Source organism: Camelus dromedarius, chromosome 21, assembly GCF_036321535.1.
Source record: "Camelus dromedarius isolate mCamDro1 chromosome 21, mCamDro1.pat, whole genome shotgun sequence".
NCBI lineage: Eukaryota > Metazoa > Chordata > Mammalia > Artiodactyla > Camelidae > Camelus > Camelus dromedarius.
This window is the reverse complement of record NC_087456.1, coordinates 30,421,891-30,449,192: the sequence shown is the minus strand read 5'-3', so window position 1 is coordinate 30,449,192 and position 27,302 is coordinate 30,421,891. Positions and strand designations below refer to the sequence as shown.

The 27,302-nt window shown below is 33.9% G+C and overlaps 1 protein-coding gene across 3 annotated transcripts in view; it reads left to right on the top strand.

Moving 5' to 3' along the window:
* The window catches only part of BRINP3 (BMP/retinoic acid inducible neural specific 3), a 338,844-nt gene that overhangs the window by 13,308 nt on the left and 298,234 nt on the right, over positions 1-27,302 (top strand). For all 3 annotated transcript variants that reach the window (XM_031438370.2, XM_031438371.2, XM_031438369.2), the window contains exon 2: positions 8,494-8,779. In XM_031438370.2, coding sequence (XP_031294230.2) covers positions 8,544-8,779 — 236 coding nt within the window. In that variant the 5' untranslated portion in view covers positions 8,494-8,543. The remainder of the gene's footprint in view (positions 1-8,493; positions 8,780-27,302) is intronic.

The window sequence follows — 27,302 nt, the reverse complement described above, 5'->3', positions numbered from 1 at the left end:
TAGAAGACTAATGGTTGGAAATCCATCCAGTCTGTAGTTATTTTAATAATTTTCAAACCACCATATTGAAAAGAATTTAAGATAGTTATTAACCCCCCCAAACATGTATCTTTAAAATTCAAAAAGAATTGCTGATTCAAATTAAAAGTGTGTTCTATTCTCTGTATGGTTTCTGCGTGGGTAACCTCAGGTTTCCGTGATGCCTGGAGTTGAGTGGTATTTTTTTGCTTCAGGAATTAGCTCTACTTTTCAGCTTTTTATAAATTTGTTTTACTTTTTTTTTTTTAAAGAAAAAGTACAAGAATTATCAATTCATAAGGAAAAGAGAAACTTAAATTTTGTTTCAATTCTTAGATAGACCCAGTGGTAAACAGCATAGCTAAAAGTCAGAATGACTTTCTTTCCGTTTCTACATGTAACTCTCTATTTCAACAAATGCACGAAGATAAAGCAATCACTTCTCTATACTCCTGGTGAAGTACAGGAATGAGAGTGGCAAAATCCTACCTATATATATGGAATATGTTACATATTGCATAACATATGCAAGATTTTATAACTTGATGGATCTCTTGACATCTTTATATAATAAAATGCCAAATTCTACTCCATTAGGCTATTTAAAAATTCAGTACCTTTAAATAAACAATGTCTAGATTAAGTAAGAGCAATTTTAGGTCATTTGAAGTCTAAAATTATAGATTGTAACTAGAATTTAACTAAAGCCATAAATTATCATTACTAAAGTGATGATGTAAATTGTTGAATACTGGAACTCTCACTCTTTTGTATAATTTGACTACGTACTATACATAGGTTATGATCATTCAAAGATGAAAATCCATGTGTAAATGCATATAGGAAGATGATGTATTATTACGTTAGCCATACGGGTTTGAATATGTTCATCAAATTTAATAACTTGAGTTTAACGGCTGCCCTTGGAAAGCTCCACCTTTAAAATTGTTATTACATCTGGGGATCTTCCTTGCCAAATATTACTGTAACATATAATATGTATGTATAATTTTAGCTCAAGTCTTAAGTTTTCACACTATACTGTTATCTAAAATAATACTTGTTAGAAATGATCCTCATCTTCTTGTCATTATTTGGCATGTTTGAGAATGTAAGAAAACTGCCCTTAAATGAAAATTCATCATTGTTTTTCAACAAAATATTAAAGTCATTTCATTCCCCTGAAATGATATTATGTCTCCCATTGTGAGATACCAACTCTATTTTATGTATGTTGGATAGCTTTTTTTATTTTAGTAATACTATAAAGCAAATTTTAATAAAATTGAGTAATCAAGCCTATTGGATTAATCTTGCCATGTCTCTGAAGAGGAGATAGGTAAATTAATCAGTCTGACCATAATTATACTTTTTAACCCAATAAATAACACATAATCTGAAAACATTAGTTTTCTGATTTTTTTAGTTTATAGTACATGTCTTAAAAAATATTACACTGAATCACATTTAGTTGATTAAAGTATTGTCTTTATTGAAAACATTAAATTATATGGAGCAGATATGCTTTGAAAACCCATAATATGAAAACCTATATTACGAAAACTCATAATATGTAGTTACTCAGGTCACTTGCTTATAATAGCCTGAGATAAAATTCTCCCATTTTAATTTTATTTTCTATTTTTATTATTTATATTATCCACTTTAAAATTTTATTTTGTTCAAAACCATTTTATCAAGTGGCAACAGAAATCCTAATAAATAACTTCCAATATACAATTAGGTCTAATTAGGTTGTAGTGTGTTTTAACAGGGAGAGCATGGTTTTCAGTCTGATTTCAAGAGAACTGCCATTAAACCCTTGCTCTCCTGCATGTTTATTTACCTTGAACCTCAGTCATCTAAATAAGCAAACGGTGATAATGATATATACCACACTGGCAGCTCGGAGGTAAAATAAGGAAATACTGGCAAAATGGTAGGTATATCAAAAGAGCCCAATAAATGTTAATTTTGTTGTGAAGACAATAACCGTAGCATGCCATTTTCATTATCACTGTCTTTTTCTGCTCTTTCCCTACAGTGTTTGGAGGGACTTTGCTTAAAGTTATCCCTTCTAGTATATGACCTTCCAAAGGGGGAGGGGAAAGCTAGTCAACTGCTTTTTCTGTATTACTATTCTTTAAATTCAACAGTTACAATACTATGTAACATAACACTTCGTGAGAAGAGGATTTATGTTTCTCATTCATTTGATCTACCTTTTGAAACCATGAATAATAGAATGTAAGTGAAAAGATTCCTTGTTTTTCACAATTATGTACGTGCTCATGATAATGCCTTGTATTTTTACATAAAGCTAATAATTAATGACACTTTTATATACTTCTGAACAATTTTTGAATATTAAGAATGTTTTGCTTTATATTACTGGAACATGCCATTTAATTATGGTGTGAACACAGAAACCATGATCTCAGAACTCCATTTCTCTCTTTTCTCAAGTATCAAAGCCGTTGTCATCTTGAAGCCTAGCTCAGATGACAACTCCTCCAGAGACCTTTCTTTTTTATTTTCCAAGTTGAAGTTGTTTTCTTAATCTTGCCATCTATGTCACATTAATTACACCTCAGTTTAGTACTTAATCACCATTTATTCATTCACTCAAACAATACTTATTAAGCAACTTTATTTCAGGCATTTTGCAAACTGTACTCAGTTGTCGTTAAAATAGAAACAATGATTGTCCTTCTAAAACCAAGTCTAATTAGGGTCAGGGGAGATATGCAGGTGCAGAGACAAAAATATTAAAATAAATACGCAGTGTAAATGTGCTATCAGAGATGAAGTAATGGCATCATAAATGATGGCCAGTCAGCCTGGAGGGGTCGCAGAAGCTTCGCTGAGAAAGTCACAATCTCGACTGAAGTTCACTGGTTAAGGTTGGGCAGGTGATGGGATCCAAGTAGAAACAGTGCTTCAAGTAGAGTAAACTGCATAAGCGAAGATCCTGAGGATGGGGAGAAAGTGGGGTAAATCTGTGTAACAACATTATGTCTGAAGCGTAGCTGATGTTTGGTTGATCGTAGTGGCGGCACACATGCAGGGGGAAGGTGCAGATGAAGAGTTAAGCAAGGGAAGACAATTTCATGAATTTTTTAAAGTTTGGATGTTATCCAGAGGCCAAAAGTACAGTTACATAAGTGGGGGTAAAAGTGTTGTATGTTCAGACTGAGCTCTTTAGTAAGATAACTCTAGTTAAACGGACAGATTGGAGAGAGCCACATGGGTGTTGGGATGACCAATGACGAAGCTATTGTAGTCGTTCAAAAAGGAGGCAACGGTGGGAGGTTTGGGGGATGCAGGATGACCCGGTCAGGTAAAGAGGGTATGGAAGAAAGTGATAGATTTGGTTCCAGGATGCACAGACCTTGGGAACTGGCAGGTAGAGGAAGGTAGGATTTGGGCTTAAAGATCTGAGTGAATGGAAGTATCATTTATAAGATAAAGGAACAAGAGAAAAACCTGAAGGATGTTGAGTTTTAGTTGACAGAGATATTTTTTTTCTAACAGAGGTTGCCACAGGCAGTGTGTCCTGCCATACATAGGCTTCCCTCAATTAATTCTAAGTTTGTAAGGACAGAAGTGGCATTTTTAGTGATACCTGTGGTTTACCTCTGTCTCAAAACATATCAGAGTATTTCACATGCTGTAAATGATCACTAAGATTTTTATGCTTGCTGTCCACACTAAATAGGAATATAAACAATGAACAATGGTGGAGAAACTACTGAAAATTTACAGTTAAAATATATTTTAACTTTTCCCTTGTTCATTTACTTATACAATGTTATATTTAACAGTTATTTACTTCAGAGCTAGCATTTATTTCAATATATAATAAAATAATTACCATATATGATGTAATACATATAATAATGTGCTATATATTTTACTAGAATTTGAGACTATTATGTACTAATATACTTTTTAATAGAATTAAATGTATAACAATAAAGTGATTCTAATATTTATACTTAAAAGAATTATATATATTACATTCAATTATTTGTTTTTTTTGAAGCGGGGAGGCAATTAGGTTTATTTATTTAAATGGAGGACCTCATGCATGCTAAGCGTGTACTCTACCATTAAGCTATACCTTCTCCCAACATTCAATTATTTAGAAGAATGTGGCTTTTAAATTAATACAATCACTTTGGGAATTGGAGACTTTATTTTGACAATTCAACTTTTTATTCTTACAAATGTCAATATTTGTGATTACGAATGTTAAGAAATTATTTTATAGAGCAATAGTAGTTGTTCAGGTTGAGAAATTTGGAGAATGGGTGTATGACCTTGGCAAATCAGTCAATTTTCCTTAGATCCTTGTTCCATACAAAAAAATTTATAAGGGGTTGAGAGAGAGACAGACAGAGACTGACTAGAATATGTGGTAAAATATAAACAATTGGTGAATCTAGCTGAAGGATACGTCTGTTCACTGTACTAGTCTCTTAGCTTTTCCGTGGGTTTTCTATTTCTAAAAATAAAGAAAAAATATCTTTGATGAAGTTATTTATGAAACTTCTTTGCATAGGCAAGATCCCAAGTGGATTTTACTCCCTAAGAAAATATCTTAGACATGTTAGCAGTAAAAGTCAGTCCAAATGCAGACATAAAAGAAATCTTAGAGCATGCAATGTTAATTGTTTAACAAATAGGAATCATTAACATTGAGATACCATCTCGTTGCATAATGAGATATGGTCTAAAAGATGAGCCTCTATAATATGACCGACAGTCTAAAGGATGGTAAGTCTGTGTCAGTGATTCATAGTCCTATTCTCATCTTTGTAGTTTCAGGTACACTAGAAATTCAGTTTTAATATGATAAGACATGTTTTATAAATTTCAATATTTGATGAATTTCAAATACACAAGATAGGTCGATATTTTAGATAGAAGTAATGCACTGCCACCCTGGAATAGAATTATAGAGAGCTAGTGAGGAAGAGTAAATATGTACTAGAAAATATATACATCATAATTTGTGTGTTTATTATATATTTATGTATTGTATTATATATATTAGTATATATGTAACATCCTTTTGGTGGGTTTTCTTCTGCACAGATTTTCAAGGCCACTGGGTATTTGTAAGTAATAATGTTGCATGAGTTGATACTGTTCTCACTGAGTTTTATTTTGTGAGGAAATAATCTGTTATAAGAGTAGGCCATGTACTAAATATATATTTTTAAATAGTGTGATATTTCAATATTTTTTCTTCCTTTTATTTTATGAGAATAAAATCTTGATCGATACCATGTTTTAATGAAACACCACTTTTCAACATGAACTCAAGTTTTTGTTTTGTTTTTATTGTTTTGTTGTTTTTTGATCTTTAATCTCTTTTATTTTTCATAACATACACCCTTATGTGTTCTGGAAAAAGTTGTTTTATTGACATTGTTATTTCCCTCATTGTTTTCTTAGGCACTTACTCAGGAATGGTGAATTCCTAATCATTCTGCACTATCCCTGCACTCCAGAGAGTAGAACTGATGAATTCCCTTGTCAGTTTAATACTTTTTGCTCTCTTTCATTGTACTGCATGATTTCTTTTCCTAGAAATACCTCTAAGATTAGCTGTTTACTTCAGTAGTGACCTCCAAATGTCCTCAAAGGAACTCTGTTCATTCCTTTGTCACTGGTAATCTGTATCATAAAGCTATCATGTGATGAAGGCTATGCAGTAATAACTTTAAAATTAGTACTCATATACATGGGTGATTCAAATGTTCGTTTACCTGCTTTTGTGACAAACTAGGTTAATAAAGATTCTTTTGTTCATGAATATCAAGCCTAATGGCCGCTTGTCTTTCGGATCTTTGGAAGCCTAGACACACTAATATGTTAATGTATTTTTAACACTACATTTCCTCCTGTTTTGTAACTCTTCAAAGTTATTTCTCAAAGAAGACTTTAGTAGAACTGTTGGGTATCATAGTAGAGTTACTCTACGTCTCTTGAAAAAGACCTTATAAATGTAATTATTTCAACAGACCCCCCCCCAAATTAATTCAAATTTGAGCAGGATTGTTATTGCCTTGTGCCAATAAACTGTTCTTTCAGAAAAACTCATTTCTGAAGAGAAGTAAGAACATGTACCCATAGCAGAATTTGAAGAAACAGAATTAAAACCTGCCACTAACATTTTTAGGTAGTTTCCCCTGTACATAATTCCAGAAAATCTTTGCATATGTTAAGATTAGGGAATATAAGGACCGTGAAACATCTTCAACACATTTGGCAAAGACAAGAATAAAAGTAGTGGCCCTGGGTAATTATATATTGAAACATTACAGACTTTTAGAATAGGACCTTCAGTGCCAGCTAAGTCAATTTGTATCCTACTTTTGTGATGTGCTGTGTCTTACAAAATCATGTGCTTGACCACGAAGAGTTGGGTTTAATTTTATGATATATAATTACATGATTTCCTACAAGTATGAACTATGCTTTGAAACACTCCTAATGTCCTTACCACATGCCAGGTACAATTCTAGCTGCTTTACATAAGAAAGTATAACCTTTTGGGAGCAATGATTAAGTGATGCTAGTTTGCATATATTTGATCAGCAGAATAAAAATGTGTGTTTCACAAATAAGAAATATTTATTAGTCATAGGGGGATTATTCTATACTATTACACATAATAATAATTCTTAGTTTATGAATGAAAATGAAATATATTGTTTTAAGGTAAATGGTATGGTTCTCACGTCGGAAAAACAGTACATACAAAAATCTATTTTCTTCATCAGAGTTGGAAGTTATGAGCTGAATCATTTGACAATGGTACATTCATATAAATAATCAATAGAGTTCCAGGATCTCCTAACTCCTAATCCAAAATCTTTCCATTATATGATATTGTCCTTTCTTATGATAAATCGTCTTTAAAATATCTTCACTTGTAAGATGTCGTATGTTGTTTACAGAGAGGACATTTTTTAACCATCATATTTTCAAATAACTACATAAACAACTCATATGATGGGAGCAAATCGTGTATTATGTGGGTATTGGTCCTTTTAATTGTTTAGTGGGTAAAACTATGAATCTGATGACCTACGTCAGTCATATTGTATCACTGTTTTGAAATACTTTTTACTTGCAAAATTATTGCTGTATACCTCTCATATTGATATAGATCAGGATTAAAGTATGAGTTATAAGGTTATAACTAAAATCAAATTAAAATGATCAGTTCCTTTAACCAAACACCAGAGAAATATGGCAACTACAGTTGTTAAAATATTTTACTTAAAATTGTGCATTTTGATTGGTTCCTAAAGAGATTTTGCTGACCCCAAACACTCCCAACCAACACTTTCTCATTAGTCAGAATTTATATACTCGTTAGTCCTCTGTGTTATAAATAATAATATTGAAAAAGATTGGTGGGATGGAAAGTAAAACTGAATTCAGATATTTGTAGAATATTTTGTGTAGCATATAGACAGTGCATCAGCTGCTATGTGTAAAGCCATTTATACTATACCGCACTCTGGGATGGCACGTTTTGTTACTTTACTTTTGAATGCTTATAACATTAATGTATGTGTTTTCATAGTTTATCTATAATCTACGTTGTATTTGTGTGTGTGTATGTGAATTTTGTAAGGTGTGCCCACTGATCTTGTGAATAAGACACAGATGCACATTTAGATCTTTTAAACATCCTAGAAATAATTTAATTATGATTCTATTACACAGATAGGGAAGTTTGTCTCTGATGAATAACGGAAAAAATACCTGAGCAAACATGCATGCCTCCACTCCCACCCACCCCCACACCCATCCATCCACTAAATATAGAGATAGATAAATGATGGATGGATAAATGGATGCAAACACACACACACACACACACACACACACACACACACACAACAATTATTTATTCATTTATATAGTCTTAGACCCACAGTTTTATTCCATCCAAGTTTATCTATATTATGGAAATAAACCACCTGTTATCTTTAACTCATTTTTAAAAACTTTTCCCCAAATAAGTAAATAATATACATGTAGTGTTAAAATTTATAATACACTTTATGAAATAATTAAACATACTCAGTATTTCTTTTGAAAGTGTCCCACGTTATAAAGCATTCAAGCTGGCACAGTAATTACGCGTGGGAAGTTCTGACTGATGCTCTCTAGGCTTTAAGGATCCACTGCATGATGCTGTCCTGACAAGACTTGTTAAGACTCACGTGACTTATTTTCCAAGTAAATCCAAAAAGGACCAAAGGATGAAAGATAGGCAGCTCTGAAAAAATTGATTGTGCTCTACTTAGTGTTCGCTTTTGCTATCATCTCATTTAAAACAATGGTAGTAGATTTTGTTAAAAAAAAAATAAAGAGTAGCCCCTTTAGCACCTTAATTGCTAGCGAAGCTAACTAAGGGCTAACTGATCGCCTGTGTATTTTGTCTAGGTGTTGAGGGACAGCTGAGAGAATGAAGGCTCTAAGTCCCCAGTGGAAGCATGGTATGGCGGCGCAGAGCTGGTGCTGAATTCTTCTCTCTGATGGCTCTATGGGAGTGGATGGCCCTGAGTCTTCATTGCTGGGTTTTAGCGGTTGCTGCTGTTTCGGATCAGCATGCCACAAGCCCCTTCGACTGGCTCCTGTCTGATAAGGGACCTTTCCATCGCTCACAGGAATACGCAGATTTTGTGGACAGAAGCCGGCAGGGATTTAGCACGAGATACAAGATATACAGGTATGAAGCAAAGGCAAAGCCATTGCAGAGGTATCTTCCTTGCAGGTTGTGGATAAATAAGTTTCTCGAAGGGAACGTTTCGGATGGGAAAGGGTTATTATCAGAAGGGTTATCATTTACCATTCACCATGGTCATGTCTTCTGGTTATTTAAAAGTATTTCTTGTAGATGCAGCTTATTATAGGAAAACTAGAAGATGGTGACCACTTGGCACATAACTCCCATTTTCTAGACTCCCACACTGCCTTAAAGTCAATTTCAATTAACCCATCATTTTAAATACCCTACATTTTAAAAGACCTTTTCTTGAAGACATTTCCTTTCCACCTTCTACCATGCTGCGTTACCTTTTTTAGCTTAAATGGAAATGGTTTTTTCTACTACTCACTGAGAAGTTGAGTCATCTCATCCTTTTTTATGTACTGGGTAATTGTACATGCAGAAGCCGGAGGAAATAGCAATGGGATAAAAAGAAAAATGCAGATAAATAGGAAATGGTGGCAAAGGCCAAGGAAAAGGAGGAGATTGAGCTACGTGGCCTATAACTTTGCCTGCTCTTCTATATTTGATTCTAAATAAGCCACACAAAAGGAGTCATACAGTAAATCCAACAGACTGCCCGCTCCCCCCAGGCCCAATGAATCCATTCAATAGATGGGTGTGCAAGTGATTGCCTGAATGAATGGACTAGACTGCATTGATCTAAGCCATAAAGAATGTTTTGTGAAGGTTATCAGTTTGGTTTGTTTTCCATGATAGGGGTTTACGATGCCCAGTGATTGGTTTAGCAATTATGTAGAAGCAGAAAATAGTTTTGTATTTTTGTGACCATATCTATGTAGATACTGTTACAGAAATATTTTATCTTATGTTATATGTGCACCAGAGGGCACTGTAATTCTGGTCTGTCTGTAGTCTTTTATACAGCATTGTAGGAAATGTATAAACCCACCAGCAAAAATGCATACTTACAAGAGACTGAGGGTGCCGAACAAGTTCCATAAAGCATCACACAACTACACAGTGATTGCTGTGTGTGTGTGTGTGTGTGTGTGTGTGTGTGTGTTTAAAGATGAAATCCCTTAGTCCAGGCAGCCAGAGCACTGTCATAAGTCTACAAAAAGACTTACTCAATTTTTTTCAAATGAAATGACGAATATAAAAGATTTCCTTTCTGAAATGCAGCAGGAAACAGTCAATATATTATGATTTCAGCTGTATTCATTTTTACATGGGTTTGTGGGTTTAGCCAGCTTCCCTTCACAAACTGAGTGAAGCTACTTGAATTTAAGCCTGTGAGAAGGTCTTCGTTTCAGCACTCTGCAAGAGGATTTTTAACAGTCCGTCAAGCAGACCGAGGCCATGGCACGTCTCCATGACCTATGGGCATCTCTGTCGAGAGGTCTGAGGTGTTGTCTTGTGTGAGATTGCTGTGGTTTGGCTTATTGGTTGATCGGCTGTGAGTTGCCAGCATGGCTTGACGTATTTTTAGAGGTTCTAGGCTGAATGAAATAGGCATTATTTGGATCACCGCAGTGAAAGGTAATGGAAAGCAATGCGTTGGGGTTTGTTTGCAAGACTCATGTATTCCCTGTAGTCTTCATTGGACTCTATTCCTGAAGACCTTCAGTAGCCTTGTACCTCAACCTTCCTGTGTCTTTACCACTGTGGCTTGAAATGGTTTGATAAATCAGGGAATAAGATGTCCCTGTCCCCCTGCCCCCTTGCCCCCCTGCCCCTCTGCCCAGGTCAGACTACAGTTTCTGATACAACCTTTGAAACATTGGCTCATGATGCTATGATCATTGCTGGTTGAATGGACAACCTAATGTACTCATGAGGATTCCTTTTGCCTTGGCCCCGTGAAATATTTCATCTGTCCAACTAGTATTTCCCCAAATTTCAGAGAATGCTATGCACCTTTCCATTTGATATTATGGATCTGAGTTTTTTCCCAATGAAATTGACCTTATTTTTGACATATTAGAGAATCTCAAATCCAAGAGTTAGAATAACTTTCTGATTTTTGGTTGTGCTTTTACTTTTGTTTTGAATATTTGTCTTAAAAATAATTCTTAGAGACTGTATGTTTCACAAATGTTTACTCTAATTACAGAATTGGTGAATATCTGAGACACATAGATGGAAAATTAGTATTTTTCCATATGAAGGCACTAGATTTATCCTTTTAAAAGACCACAGAATTTAAAAAAGTGGTCAGCCAAATTCTACTAGTGCCTGTTATTACTGCTGTAAGCTCCTTTATGCGAGGTATTGCATTGACATGATATCCGAAAGGCTTTAGTTATGAATGTAAGACATATTAAGCCTGTTAAAATAATTAGGTCAAATCTCTTTCAGTTGTCTGTCTTCATTTTATCTCCATCTCCAGCAACATATTTTCCTTTTCACCTCGATTATAACAATTGAACATCACCAGAATCATAGTCAGGGCTTGAAAAAAAAAAAGTACCTTTTTTTTTTTCTTGATAGGATACATTTTTGTCAACTATCAAGGCTTATATTTAAAATTTGAAATTAAAGTGTATTATGAAGTATTTTTAGGTTTTATTCTGAAGCTGCATTATGACTTAAGAAGTGATTAATTTATGAGTAGGTCATTGAATTGAAGGCCTAGAATGAGCTTGTTGGCACTTGAGTTGTTATTTGGTTAAATATTAAAAGCTGGGTTTTCAGCCATCTTTTAGCTAAAGATTGATGGTGGGGTTTAGCACAGGCATTTCTCACTTTTAAAAAATGCACTATGCCTTGAGAAATCCTGCCCGCTCTGAAGCATAGCAAGGAGCACACTTGGCCCCTTAAGAAGCTGAAGCCTTAAGATTGCAATTAATTATGTTCTAGGAACACCCTCAGGCAGTACACCCACGGCAAATGCATGATTTTTCCAGGCCATGGAAATCCTCATCCTTTTAATAAATTACAGATGCTCTGGACCAGGAACTCCCATCTAGTATTATCTTGAACCATGAATAGGAATTCTAAGATCAGATAGGGGGTGATATTTTATTCCCATATAGGAGACATTTCACATATGTAAATCTTCAGATACATTGCTAGAAAATAAAAATTGTGGGTTTTTTTTTTTGTTGTTTTTCTAACTTCTATCATTCTTTGCTAACCACATTCGCAAGTGAATCAGGGGGGAAATGATACTTTTTGCATAACTTTTAAAAATAATGTTAAGATGCGTTATATTGCTGCAACTTAGCTTGCGTCGTGAGAACAATATTTTTTCAAAGTAAAATTTGAGTGAGACTAGGAGACAATTGAGATAAACTCTGTTCGTTATTGGTCTTCTTGGTAATGTTCCCTGAGAAAAATCACATTTCAAAGATGACTTGGAAAGGGTAAGATAGCCTAGAAAAAATATATTTGTGGACATTTCTTGACGAATATAATCAAATAGTGTGTGGGGAAGAGTTAACTTTGAGTAAGTGCCTCTGAAATTTGGGTAGCCTTGTGAGAAACACAGAAATGTGATCTTTTCAATGAAATGTTTTCTAAACATTTCAATGGTTACAAGAATCAATGATTAGCAAACATATTTTAATAATTAAGTGAGAGCAAACCTGATGGTCTTGACAAAGGTGATGCTTACCTTGGATACTGTCGTGAGCCCCAGCACTGTCATCACCTTTCTACTCAGAAACCCCAGATCTGGTGCCTGATAGGAACCGTGTGGCTCTCTGCTACAGGATGTAGCCAGAGTATAAACGATTGCTTTCTTTCTTCCCCACTCCACTTGGAGATGGTAGTTCCCAAAAATAGTGTAGTAGGTAGAGATTTTGCCAGGCAAGTATGTCTCATGCAATATGTGGGACATACTTACACACAAAAAAATCATTTGTTATTTATTTAAATCCTAATTTAACTGGTTGCCATGTATTTTGTTTGCAAAATATGGCAACTCTAGGAGGAAAGGTGATTACTGACACTGATGATTTGTATTGGTGACACGGGCTCTCAGAAGTAAATTTGGAACAGGAGAAGGAAGAGCTCAGAATGCAGTAAATAGAGTTTCTCATGGACTTTTTTGTTTAGACTGTCAGAGAAATTAATGCCAGTGTAAATCCTGCCTCAGATGAAGACAGCCACACATTGACAATGAAGCCCAAACCTCTACACTCCACTGCGCTCTCCTGCAAACCAAAGAGTGAATGGGAAAAAGTGACTCATATGCTCTGTCTCTAAGCAACATCTTGGTATTGATAGACCTATTTCACATGACATAAATAAAATAAACAGTCATGGCACCTTTGGGCTTGCAGTGTATGACTGTGTGCCTGTCATGTTGTGGGGAGATCATCCTTATTAAAGGAAGAAGGGAACAAATAAAAAAATGGCAGAATGAAAGAAATAAGGCTTTATCATAAAGATTTGGTGGAAGAGATGACCCCTCCCCAAGCGTATATACACAGGCACATTTTGTCTTATCAGTGGGTTGTAAGAAACTATGACAATTGCAAAACAAAAGAGATGGTAAGGAAAGAACACTTTGAAAACAAAAAGGAATTGGGTGAAGGTCAGGTACTACTGCAGATAAATTCAGCAACAGGAATAAAATCCACATTAAAAACCATTGCACATAGAGTTAAGTGTAAAATACGGTTATGAAACTGCACGGAAATGTTAAAATACAATTCTTGGAGTTACAGTATTTAGCATTAAGTTTAAATCATCTGGGTTTAGAAGCTTGGATGCTATAAATAAATACCTAGAAGAAGGGCCATGTTAAAGATTGAGTAAAATCTTTGAAAAGTTTAAGTGGAGATTAAGAAATTATATTTATTTAAATTCTGAAAGTAGGAACTGGAAAAAATAAGTTTAAATGTTATTGCAAACTTTAAGGGTAACAACAGGTGGATATAAAAAGCAGCATTATGTCTTAAATTTCCCTACTACATGTAAGAACAAACATAAAAAAAACCTAAAGATTAAATGAAATGATAAATGTAATTTTAAATAGTGACTACAGAAAAATATAATTAATGTAATAAATGTAAGTATTTCAAACTCTAAAAATAATTATTGTAATTGGATTAAAATATTTTTTTGAATATGCTACTTATAGCAAAATTACCTAAAACAAAATTATATCTAACATAAAAGGTCATAAAAATGTAAAGAGCTATTCAATTCTCTTAAAATCCATATAATACTGTTTAATGAATAGTATATTATACTAGATCTTGTACAAGAAATTTAAAAAATATAACTATGAAATTTTAATTTACCATCCTTATTCTTCATGGATAAAATAGACCATAAAAAAAGCAGTGTAAGGTTGGGAAAAGGCAGGTAATTTAAGTATTGAATTCAGTAAAATTGTACCAATATATAGAATTTTGTGCTAACACGTAACATACTTCATAAAAACATACAGGGGATATTTATAAAGTTTTATTTATTAAAAAGAATTCAAACACGATACAGTCCTACATTTTAGGGTTGTTGAATTCTTACCACATAGCCCTAAAACTAATTATTTGGTGTCTAAGTTTAAAGCAATTCAAGTATTTGCTCATGAAACTGAAAATTCAAAGAGATTTAATGGCATTAAGTATTATTTTATTTGCAAAGGTATTTAATACTATGAAAAATTCTTTCCTACTCTTCCAGTTACAAAGTAAAACAAAACATGCAAAAAAGCCTCAAAACTCAAAAAACAGAAAATAGGGCTCATGATATTTCTATGATGTTACTTTTTTAATGTATAAACATGCAGAATAAAAAGACTACAAGTAAATGTTTCCAAATATAGCTCTGGTTGGAAAGTTTTATAGATTTTTTTCCCTTACGTTTTTCTATAATGAGCTAAATTCATATGATCAGTACAAATTGTAAATGTCATTCAAAATAGTAAGATGAGATCTATATCAGGTACTTGAAAAGCCACTTCCAAATAATTAACAATAAAGTTATAAGAATTTAGCAGGATTATTTAAATAAAAGTTAAAAGTAAAGTTGAAAAATGAATTGTATTCACTCTTTGAGCCTTAGCACCTATTTTAAAAATAATTATAATAAAACAACTTTATATCACAAAGAAGAACTGAAATAAGCCAGAAGTTTTTATGGAACCTATATATAGTGTAGACAAGGAAAGGGAAAAAGATGGCGCTAAATTCTGTATATCCATTATGTGATTATGCTTTCATATGTATGTCATTCAATCCTCCAAACTACCCTAATTTAATAATTCTCAACTTATAGATAAAGAAAACAAAAACAGAAGCCTGTTGCGCTTTTCTTTACCTCTCCTATCTCTGAACATCTGTCATTGAACTGACGAGATTGCTCTAAAACCACCTGTTGACTTTTCTGAACTATGAATGCCTTGAAGGCAGAGCCTTTCTACTTTCTATTTTATTTAAAAAATTTTATAGACCTTATTTTACTTCTGTATTTCTTTTGTCTTTATATTTATAGAGCAAGCTACTGGCTTTAAGTTTGGGTTGCTTGATTTCAAAGCCAACGCTCATCCTGTTGATATTGTCCTCTCTTGAATGTCAGCAAGGAGACATGAATTGTTTCTGTCTTTGTCACAAACCAGCTGTGTTATCTCCGATTTCTTAATTAAGTTCTTAGACCTCAGTATCCTCTTCTGTAAAGTGAAGGGTGTTCTAGAACTCTACAGATCCTTTGAGTTAAAACATCAATGCCTATAATCCCAAAAACAAAATGGAAAAATATCAGAACAGATAGATAAGCATTAAAACAAAAACCAAGTGTGGTTAATTCTTCTATCTGCATTCTTCTGTCGTTTTCAAAAGTCACTTTTAAATACTGCTTTTTAAATAGGATCTAAGAATCTCTCATTATTTTGTGTTTGTGCATACTGAAACATAAATTTTGTCATAATTTCCCTTCTTCCCATCTCTCCAGTTCTTTTCTATTTCTTATATGATATATTGAAGAGGCCATGGTGAGAAGAGTGCTGTTTTTCCTAGTTGGTTGATTTTCTATAAATCATTCCATTAGTCTGTTAACACACCTTACAGCACAGTAATAAATTAAGGAGAGTATTCTAGGTTGTGATTTTATACATAAATAGCCTAAATTAATTGAATACATCTACTCGACAACTCTGTTTATACTTCTCTAATTTTGAGATTAAATCACAATTAAAATTTTTGTTGTTCAGTTCTAATTCACAGTAAGATACGCATATGAATTCATACTTTAAATATCCTTTCGTTGACATTGGGAAAGTTTCAGTCAGGAATGAAACAAATATTTATTCAGGGCCTTAGGAATTAAAATCGACTTTCAGAAAAAAAACTAGTTCTTAATGGGGATTGTATATAATCTCATAATTATAAATAAAAGACACACTTTGTAACAATTAATAGAATTTGTACATAATATGTAGTCTAATACTGGATTCATGTTTGTTTCTATTAAAAGGAAAAAATGAATGGGACTCCTAGTTCACACAATTATTTACAGAAGAGGAAATAACAATTGTGGTTTCTCTGATACTCAAATAAATAATTTACTTGATTATTTCTCTCTCTCTAGTTTCATCTTTCCAAGCATTCTGATTCTTCACTGCTGTTGTCTCTGTGGTCCTCTTCCAGCTGTAATTGCCAAAATCATCAGTGTTGTTTCCCTCTGTTATCACTGTTCTGGGCCCCTTGAATTGCTAACATGCATTTTTTTATTGGGCACTATTCCAGAAATGCAAAGTTTAAAATTAGAGGCTACTTTTTCAGGGATTCCCTTGGCTTTTATTCTTGAGTGTGTGTGTATTGTGCATATTTAAAAGGCCTGTTATGAATAAAAAGTCATTCGCCTTATTTTTCTCAATGTAAGTAAGAAAAGGTCCTAAAATGGCATGTATTATGTCTTTTCTGTCTTAATATAAAGTAATTGCTATTTAGTTGCAGTATATAAAAATTTTTTCCAACTTTTAAAATATTAGTCATAAGATTAAGATTAGGATATTATTTTTTATTTTAACAAGCATATAAAATGAACAACAGTAAAAGATTACTCACCTTGAAATTGTACTTTCCAAAGTTAAGGCTGAAATTTATACTGTATATTTATGTTTTTTCATAGATTTTATTTATTCAACATCTATAATTAAATCATTCTTTTATCGAAATAGCAGGTTTTAACTTTTTTGAGATTACTTTTCCTGCAAATTGCTTATTTTCTCCATTATTTTCAGCTGGAATCATAATTCCATAATGCGCCCTAGGATGTAAAAATTATCCATTGAAATTTATTCAGCCTAGAGAAGAGCCTTACATTAATTAATTACTAATATTTGTCCATGAAATTTGCTTCTCAGATTGAAGTGATGTATGAAACACATAGATGTTCAACAAATGTTGGTTGAAAAAAATGACGCAAAGGATGTTCATATAGTCTTAATTTTCTTTGCACCTGTTTCTCTAAATAGTCCAGTAAACAAAGGCAATATAAAAGTATATTATTTATTGTATCAACAAACATAAGCAACTATTAATAAACCATTTTAGTTTAATTGAAAAAACTTATACCTTGATGGTAGGCAAAGGAGACATTTTCATGCTCTTTGATTGCTATTAAAGAATTATCAAAGCTTTTCTGAATGTTTTGTCGATAGTCAAGAAACAGAGGTTTCACAATCTTTGGAAGTAGTCCATTTGTGTACAAGTTTATTAAGGCACCAGTACTTCAAAAACTCAGTATGTGTGTTTCACTGACATATGATTACATTTTGTGTCTGACTTTACGTGTTTTTTTTTTTTTTTTTTATAATCTCCCTCTTTTGCACATACGCACAGGATACTTGTTCTCTTCCTTTTTGACACAGCTGAACGAGGCAGAAAGAATGGCTTGTCATGCGTTTGCGTGTCCTTTTTCTAGCAGACACTTCCTTGGCTGCTCACTTAAATAGATATTAGCAGCTCGCTAATTAAACTGCCTCCCTGTCAGCCTGAAATTAGCGAAGGCTCTGTTTGGCTGAGGCCTTGTGTGCTGACTGTCTTATCTTAAAGACACACACAACTATTAGCCCAAAATGTAATAAAAGTTAGATTTAAAGAAACACACCCATCTAAAGTTATAAAGTATTTCTTTACAAAATGTAATCCTTCAAAGATTATCCATTGTATAAAAAGTGATTTTTTAATAGTAATCACTAAATTCGCTGCACATAGGAATGTTTTTCTATTTTTATTATAAAAATAAAAGGGATAATAACTTTCTTGAATTTATCTTTTCAGAAGGTAGAATTTTTAAAACATAAAATCAGACTTTAATGATTAAAAATGCCTTTAAAATTCATCTATTCAGATCAATGATATTTAAATCATCCTGTATAATCTTCTTACTGTCAAGTGGTTATTAACCCATTCCTCCTTCCATTTTTTCTTTATTTTTTGAAATTGAAGTAGAGTCAGTTTACACTGTTGTATCAATATTTGGTACACAGCATGTTTCAGTCATACATGTGCATACATAGATTCCTTTTCATATTCTTTTGCATTATAGGTTGCTACAGGATATTGAATATAGTTCCCTGTGCTATACAGTAGGACCTTGTTGTTTATCTGTTTTATATATGCTAGTTAGTATCTGCAACTCTCCAACTCCAATGATTAAGAACTCACTCCATTCCAAGATAAGTGAATCAGCGGATGAACACATGTGACTCTTAGGCATGCCTTCCTGATGAAGAGCCAGAATTTGTGAGCTTGCATCTTCTAACCACTGTACCAAATCTACCTCTTTAGTGTTTATTCGTATCACAGTTCTCAGGCATCTCATTTATCTTCAGTTTTGTAGAAATCACACTGCATGCTCTTTGCGTGGTACAAATTGACTCTCCCACTGCCAAGAGCGCTGCGTTTGTGTCCATATCTCATTCAATGTTATATAAAAACATTTTTTCCAGTTTTATTATATAGAATTATTACAGTTTGACTGCACATACACATTATGTTGTATAAAAACATTTTTGACCCATTGGATGGGCATGTCAAGAATCTTCTGTTCCTGAACATTGTAATACAACATCCTGTTTTATTTCAAATGTGCACATTTGAAAGGAAAGTTTCCTATATCTTCCTTTGCATGACTAATAGAAAGTGTAGCCGAATAAGAGGAAAAATAGATTGCTCTCTCAACCACATCAGGAGAAACCCTCCAACTAGAAACATATCAAAGTTTTGTAAATGTTCAAAGCCGTTTATCAACAATACCAAAATCCCAAAGCTCTCAAAATGAGCCATTTTCTATAAATGTATGTGGCTTCAAAACCTGCCTGCCCTGGATAGACATGAGGCTATAGATTTAATTATACTTAATGCAAGTATTCAGATGTTGCATTTCAGAGACACTGATGTATTTGATTGTGGGTTGATGACAGACTTCACTGAAGATATTCCATGAGGTACACTATGTAACCTTATTTCCCTCTGAAATCTGAAAAAGTCTCAACTCAGATGCGTTTGACTTCAAGGGCTTCAAATAAAACCTGTGTCTCTGTATTAACTTCCAGGCTTTTCTCTAGCTCCCTCCATTAGGATATTAATTCTGACCGTGTTACATGCAAACAAGGAACAGTTGGATCGCACAAGGTGTGTGGCGGGGAGTAAGTCTAGGTGGGGGAGCTGGGAGAGGAAGGTCTGGGATGTGCTGAGTACCCGGGGCAGCTCTGAGGACAGAGGAATCAGGGCTAATGAGACGACTCTTCCCAGAGGGAGCCTGGTCTTGTGGGATCTCGAGAGTTCTACGGGGTGATGGAGGAGTCCTGGGATGGGAAACACTTGAGTGCCCTGGGTCCCAGAGGCCCCTGTTCCCAGATTACCCCCGAAAGAGTCTGGTTCATACCATCTATCAAGCAAACCCCAACCTCCTGCACACCTCCCCAGATAGCACTCAGATGTGTTACAGAATCCCAGCTTATTCGTTGACCTATTAGGTTAACAATCCCATCTATGGAGGAAATTAAATGGATTTTCCTATTAGCTTTCTTTTCTAACTTTCTAAGCATGTGTAAAATTAAATCTAGGCCGTTCCTTTTCTTTTTGAGACATTGAAATTATATTTACAAATCCTTATTTTTAGGTTGTGACCTTGTAATCCTTGTACTTACTGAAAAGTTTTGAAATCTTTTTTTTTTTAGTTGACCTTTAATTTAAAGAGTTAAACTACTTATTTTTGGCATTATGTTAACTTAATCCTGCTCACATAATAGAGGTAAAAGCAACTGAGTAGGGTAGAGAGAAGATGAATTGGCATTACAGCACTGAAGTTCAGCATCTATCGATTACTTTTTGTATAAACGTATAAAATTATATCATCCATCCATGTCTCTTGAGTCCTCATCTGGTAAAAAGTATGACAGGAAATTCTATAAGTTTATTTCTCACTATGAGACTTCACTGAAGCAAAGTCCTTGCTGGTCTTTTTTGACAGAAGCTATTTCATAATGTTAATAATTATGTAGAATATTATCATGGAATATAGAAACTAAATGTAAATATGTCATAGAACTGACTGCATATTTTTCTTTTGGATCAATATTTGGATTTGTTTTGAATATAGTTCTGTGATTTAAAGAATTTTACTTAGTGAACGTTATACCTGAATATAAAGATCTCAGATTTTTCCAGGAAATAATTCCTGAAATTCATGTGTAATTTTTCAAGATGAATCATCCTAGTTGCTCCTGGAAGGAGAATGATATTGAAATAATCTGAGATACATAAATAAAAAAATTAAATCTGTTGGAAGGTAAAGAAATGTTCATTGTTGATGCTGCCGTGATAGTTTAGTTATTATGTAGTTTTAACAAGTCATGTGAATAGATTTCTTTTTATTTTATAAAGAATCCAAATAATGGCTTTCTGTAATCAAACTCGAAACATTCAATGAATGCATTTTACGTTATATTTTAGCTTTCAAAAATGACTTTGACATCTGCCTGAGCAACTGTAGGCTAGTAAGATTCTTAAGTGTGATGTTATGTTAGCATATTTCAGATTAAAGCAGTTTGATTCAGCGTATTTTTCTGAAAAAACAAAAAAAAAAACAAAAAAAAAAAACTAAGGCATTCTGAATATCCTTTCATTTCCCCAATGGAAAAAAGTTCAAATGGGAATAAAAAATTTGCCCATGACACAGGAACTTAATATCTTGAGTCCTGTTTTTACCCATATTATGGACTCAGGTGCCTTATTAGAAGAAACAGGATTTATTGCTGGTATGATATGAGGTTTATATTATATTGCATGAGACTGAGATTCTCTCCCTCTCTTTCTGGCATCTTCACCACCAGAATCAGGCCCATACTTGAGTCCTTCCTTGGCAGTCTCCACATTTACTGTTTAGACCTTACATTCAAGTTACCTTCTTCCTGCTTCTGGCCTCATTTATACTCCTAAATTAGATCATCACGCAGTTCAACAACTTTCCACCATTAATTCATTCAGAGTACACACACACACACACACACACACACACACACACACACACACACACACACACAGATCTTACAATAGAAAATAATAATAAACTAGTATTTCTCCTGCTTTAAAACAGATTCTTTTTTATTGAGGTATAATTGATTTATTTTTAATTGATTGTATATATACTTTATTATATTAGTTTTAGGTGTACAGCATAATGATTTGATATTTGTATACACTGCAAAATGACCACTATAATAATTCTAATCCACGTTCATCACCGTACATAGTCACAATTTTTTTTCCTTGTGATTAGGACTCAGAATCCACCCTCTCAGAGCCCCCCTCCAAATGTGAAATACAATATTATTAATAGTTACCATGTTGTACGTTACTCTTGATCCGGTTTTTGACATATGGCTTATATTTGATTAAATATCAAGGAGTCTTATGCCTTGTTTTTGCTATTTTAAACTTCAAAATAAATTAGAATTGGAAACTCAAACCGCATAAAAACACTTTATATTAAGAGAGCCAATGTCAGCTGAAATACTCTTCATTTCTTTATTATAATATTCATGTGAACGTTATGCCTACTTATGAGCGACACATTATTCTCTCCTAGGAAGAGGGTGAGGTTGAGTGTGTGTAACTCACTTTTATCTTTATGTCTGTTTCCCTGAATTATTTCAGAGTCAAAGCAAAGAAACATACTCTCTTCCAAACCTCTCCTCGTCTGTGTTTACGCACATGTGCACACCCCTCTGAAAATGATACCGTTGAACAGAGTAGATAGAAGGTGTTATTTCAAATCAGAGAGGAAGAGAAGACCTGCTCAATTCCTAGGCAACTAGGGGGCAAAAATGAATACAGGTAGACCTCAAAATACTAGTGTTGATTTTAGTACAGTTTATATACAGAGAGGGGTGATAAGACAGAACAAGAGAAGAAGGGAAAGAGAGACAGGCTGTTATAGGGTCATCTAGTGTCTAAACAAATGAATATATGGTTTAAAATTATATTTAGGGTCCTAGTCTACATTGTTTTTTAATAAAATTACAGTATTTTGGTTATTTTTTATAATTTTTGTCAAAGAATCTAAAGGTTGTGTCTCATATTATACAATGATCAAAAAATGTTTCTAAAATAACTCTTGGACTTCCCAGAGATCTTAGGGGTCATTAATTTAGAATCTCCTCATCTTACATTTTGAGTTTAGTGTAGTATCTTGAGGAGTGAAGCAAATACTTTTGCAAAACTACCTCTATATAATTGCAGCTCCCTAATATTTGTTTTGGCGTTATTTCTATAGTTGCACTGTATATCTTATGAAGAAAACATTATAACAAAATTCCATGGAATGTTATTTACTCCACCTCTATGTATTATATTGTCCACAAGTCTGTTCCTGTAAAATTCAATGGATCAGTTATATTTTGATATATTTTTAAACAGTTAAATTGTATACCAAGAAGTCAGTAAACATTTTCAAATATGACCATAAAAATTACTTAAACAAATAATAAGGTTGTTGAGTATTACCTTTCCAAAGTATTAACAACATGACCTGCTGATAAGACAAAACTTACACCCACCCTCATAAATGAGCGTCTCTACAGGAGAGACTTAATAGGGTCTCAGAGAAGAGAAGATAAAGTGGGAATATTACTGAGATTTTATAGTTTTGTTTAAGTGGGTCTGTCAATGTGGGTAGTATGAGGCTTGATTAAGATTGGATAAGGACCCTGGATATGATAATTTAGGACTAATGGACAGAGCAATGGGAGATTTTTGAGGCCAGGGGCTCAGAGTGTGGGCAATAAACTACTGTTTGATGCTTTCTATTGAAGAGTCTATAAGTCTATCAGGAGGATCTTGCAATGGACAAGACAGTTATTTGTCACTTACCTTCCTGGGTAAGAATTTCCTGGAATAATACAATTACGTTGCTGAGGATAATGTTTGCATAGAGGTGCCTGTGTCTTAGAACTCTGTGGTTTATTGGAGATGTGCAAAATGTAGCATAGAAAAGTAAAATAAATTACATAGGCAGCAGGACCAGAGCCCAGATATTTTCACATATAGTGTGTCATCTTGGCATCTTGCTGAAGAAATCCAGTGATTCACCTATATTTTTAATAAAAAAAAATTAATATGAAAAACACTGTGAAAACAAGCAGCCACTTTAAACAGCACTGATTACACAGAATGCTTTGCACAGTTCTCAGGTGAAAATTTGTCATCATTGAAAGGGTAGAATTTGTAAGACATATATCTTGTAATTGTTTAATTATCTTACAGAATTATCTGTGACTATCAGCTTTCTGAAAGCAAGTATATCTTGTTTATCGTAGATCCAGCATGGTCTTGCACATAATATATGCTCAATAAATACAATAATAATAATAATAATAATAATAATAATAATAATAATAATAATAATAATAATAATAATAATAATACAATAAAAGCTTCCAGCAGATTGCACTGGGTGTCTGTAGTTCATACCAAGTCATTTGCTTATTTGCAGCCAGACAATTGAGCCCACTGTCTCATGATTCTGCTTGCTTAATAAGAGTTTCAATCAACTGTATTTATTATATTTATTATATTGCACAGGGTGAATTATTCAGATAATTTTTTTAGGTACACTTTTACTTAAGAACAAAAATTTTTTTTAAAGAATTATTAAGTACTGTTATTTGTCTCACATATTTGCCATTTATCATTCAAATGGCATTCAAATCATTCAAATCAAATATTAAGAGATGCAAATTTGGACCTCCTTTTTGCTCGTCTTTGGGGAATGATAATTTAGGCTGGGTAAATTTATCCTATAAGGTATCAGTACTGCTTATCCAAGAAGAGCGCAGGATTATTGGTCTTCTAGGAAAGACTGTTGGCTGTATAAATTTTGGGATCCTTAGCTCTGGAACTGTTTACTCAAGGATTGGTGTAAGTACACCAGAACAAAACCAAGACAAAAAAAAAGCATGCTGCTTCTGATTCAGTAATATTGTAATTCCCATTTATCTATATCGACCTAGGGAAATTATTTCTCAGTCCATGCCTGTGTTAAAATATTGTTTTATGAAAAGTGTATGACTTGCATAGAAATATAAACAGGTACAAAAATTTATTTAACTTGTCCATTAATGGAAACTAGTAAGAAATTATAACTGGTTCAAAGAAGAATTCAATCAAGAATACTGAAATGAATTTACAAATAGATGCATAACTAGTTTTATGCCTTGGTGGAGAGGATAATTAATTGTCTTCCTACCTTACAAAAGCTATTTGCATGTCTATGAACAAGAGTCCTTTGCATTGCTGACAGTTAACTAAAACTTGCGAGCTGTGAAAAGCTCAAAGGCTCTGTATGGGAAGTGCAGAGTTCTCATAGAATACAATAACCTTGAAAGGTGTGTTTGGACTATGCCTCGTTTTCCACTAAAGATGCCCAGTATAATATTTTTGGTGTATTTCAAAGTCATTTATCTTTTGTTCCTACACTCTCTCCTGTCTCCACTTGGTGATCATAAAAATCTCAATGAGAGATCCTTGGTTGCAAAAGAGGCTATACCCTGTTAGGTTTGGCTTGACTGTTGACAAAGGTGCAGCAAGGATGTTAATTTTCCAAACAGACCTTGAATTTGCTTGCAATACTGGAGGCACGCAATATTGAACAATCATTAAGGTCACACATTTACTTTCTGTCTGGATAGGACTTTTAATAGCCTTGGCTGTTTGCTATCCCTATACCAAGACACCAAGTCCAAGAGACTTTCTCTGGTGGATTTCACTTGTAGTTCTTAACCTGACAAGAAGAAACCCTCCTTACCACCTGTAGGACTTGGAGGTTTCAAGAATTAGGCTAATTTTCTTGGAAAGGCTTTGTGAGAACTGGTTCCACATGTACAACCACCATGTGTTTCTTAAACAAGAAACCTTGTTATACTACAAATATGACACTTCAGTAAGGTTTAGGTTATACAATTGATTTGCTGAATTAAATCCTGGTAAGAAAGAGGACAGGTTTTTACTGACCTTTGCAAATAAATATATTGCTGTGAAAAGAAAGGAGACAGCAAGAGAGAGTCTGAATTCTGAAGGGTCAGTGAGAACCAGATGTCATGGTAAAAAGCTTTATTTTAGCTTGCAAAAGCATAAATTATGATATTGTTGTGGGTTACATGGTTTAAGAAGACAGAGAGGTGACTTCCTTCTGTATCCAGAAGACTGAACATTGAAATAAAATCAATAATAAGCAAGTAACTCTAATAAAATTTTTCTCATCTCTTCATTTATTCCTATTAAATTATTTTTTTGGTCTGCTGGATCTTGGGTTAGCAGTTTCAGGAAGCTACATGCTTCTCTACTAAAAAAGTATTCTGAAAATTCTGATTGTCCACTGATAAGATCTGAGAGTTGTGTGAACAATGTCTATTTAGAACCTTTACCCAAATGTTTCCTTTTTTAAGTGTCAGAAGTTTCAAGTATCCTGTTTACACCTGTTCTCCAAGTCTCTGAGGCTGTTCCTTTTTGTTAAAGATACAGATTCTGGCTTGTAGTTTATAGCACTGTCTTCAGACAAGCATCAGAGTGAAACGGTATCTGTCTGTAGATGCTAGAGGTTTAAAATGGCTCCTGTTAGTTCATGACTAGTAATTTTCAAATGACAAGGAAATTGATTTTTGTGGCATGCAAATAGTAAAGCCATTCCAAACAAACAAACAAACATCATCCTATTTTCTTTATCTGAAATAGTCAAGGGTATAACAAAGTCATTATTCTGTAAACTAAGGAAGGAGGCCCATCGAATTGAAAAAAACTTTGCAACTGTTTAACACATTTCATAGCTTTCCAGGCTTGGGTGTTATAAACCAAGGCAATGGAATTCACTTTCTACTGTCCTTTATTATGCTTGTTCAATATTCTCGATCTGACACTTCCCTTTACGACGAATCTCAGGGCTTCCGGAGGTCAAAGCTAATTACATAATAATGCTGAGACATTATTCACAGTAATATCAGATGCACTCATCTTTCTATATTTAAATGAATCAATAAATATGTATTTTAAAATTTCCTCAGTTTTAATCTCTAGGATAGGAATTATTGATCATTATAACCCACATGGACGAAAGCTCTTTAGGACCCTCAATCAGTTCCAAGATGGGGAAGGAGTGTCATGCCAGAGCAACTAACAACACACACACACACACACACACACACACACACACACACACACACACCCACCCACACCCACCCAAGAGCCACTGCTTTAGGGCAAAATGAAATTTTCCTTGAAAAACAAAAGCACATATACAATTACATTGTTCCTGGCGTGGTCTCTAGCACTTACATGAATTATAACTTTTAACCAATGTAACCGACTTCTATTTCACAGAAATCTGGAATGTGGATAATTGAGAACTTCCTGTCCTACGCCAGCGTTTGGATAGACTAGCAAAGCACCTCACTCCACATAATTCTACTTCTTATAGTAAACACATCCCTTTTTCACTTTTCAAAAAAATGTGGCAAGACTTAACGTGTCCATTAACAGGACCAAAAGGTAAAGTTTTTATATGGTAAATATAAGTGAGTACAAATATAGAAAGGAATAATTACGAGAATAATGTGTAACTACTCACTGGAGAATTGGAGATCAGAAGACAGTGAATGGAATGAGATAGACTGACAGATGGGATACACTGTTCTGGATCCTGATCATTGCTGTAAGGGAAGGAACCTGGGAGACTGAAAGAGGAACGCTAGGAAGGAGGTGTTAGCAATATTAACAGTAAGGAGAGATATTTCTGAAATGTGATACTTGAACTGAGATCTCAAAAATGAGCATGAGCGATACAAAAGCTGTAAGGAAAAGGACCATCCCAGGCAGAGGAAACCACAGAGTTGTTTTTCAGAGGAAGGGCTTGGAAGACCTTGGAGGGTCAGATACTGGTAATAGATGAGTTCAGAGAGAGACCCAGAAGCTAGATCTTGGGTGTTTTGAGTGCCAGAGTTGAGTTCAGGTGTTACTCTAAATGCAAGGAGAGTTTGCTGATAGTTTACAACCAGAGGATAGTGGTT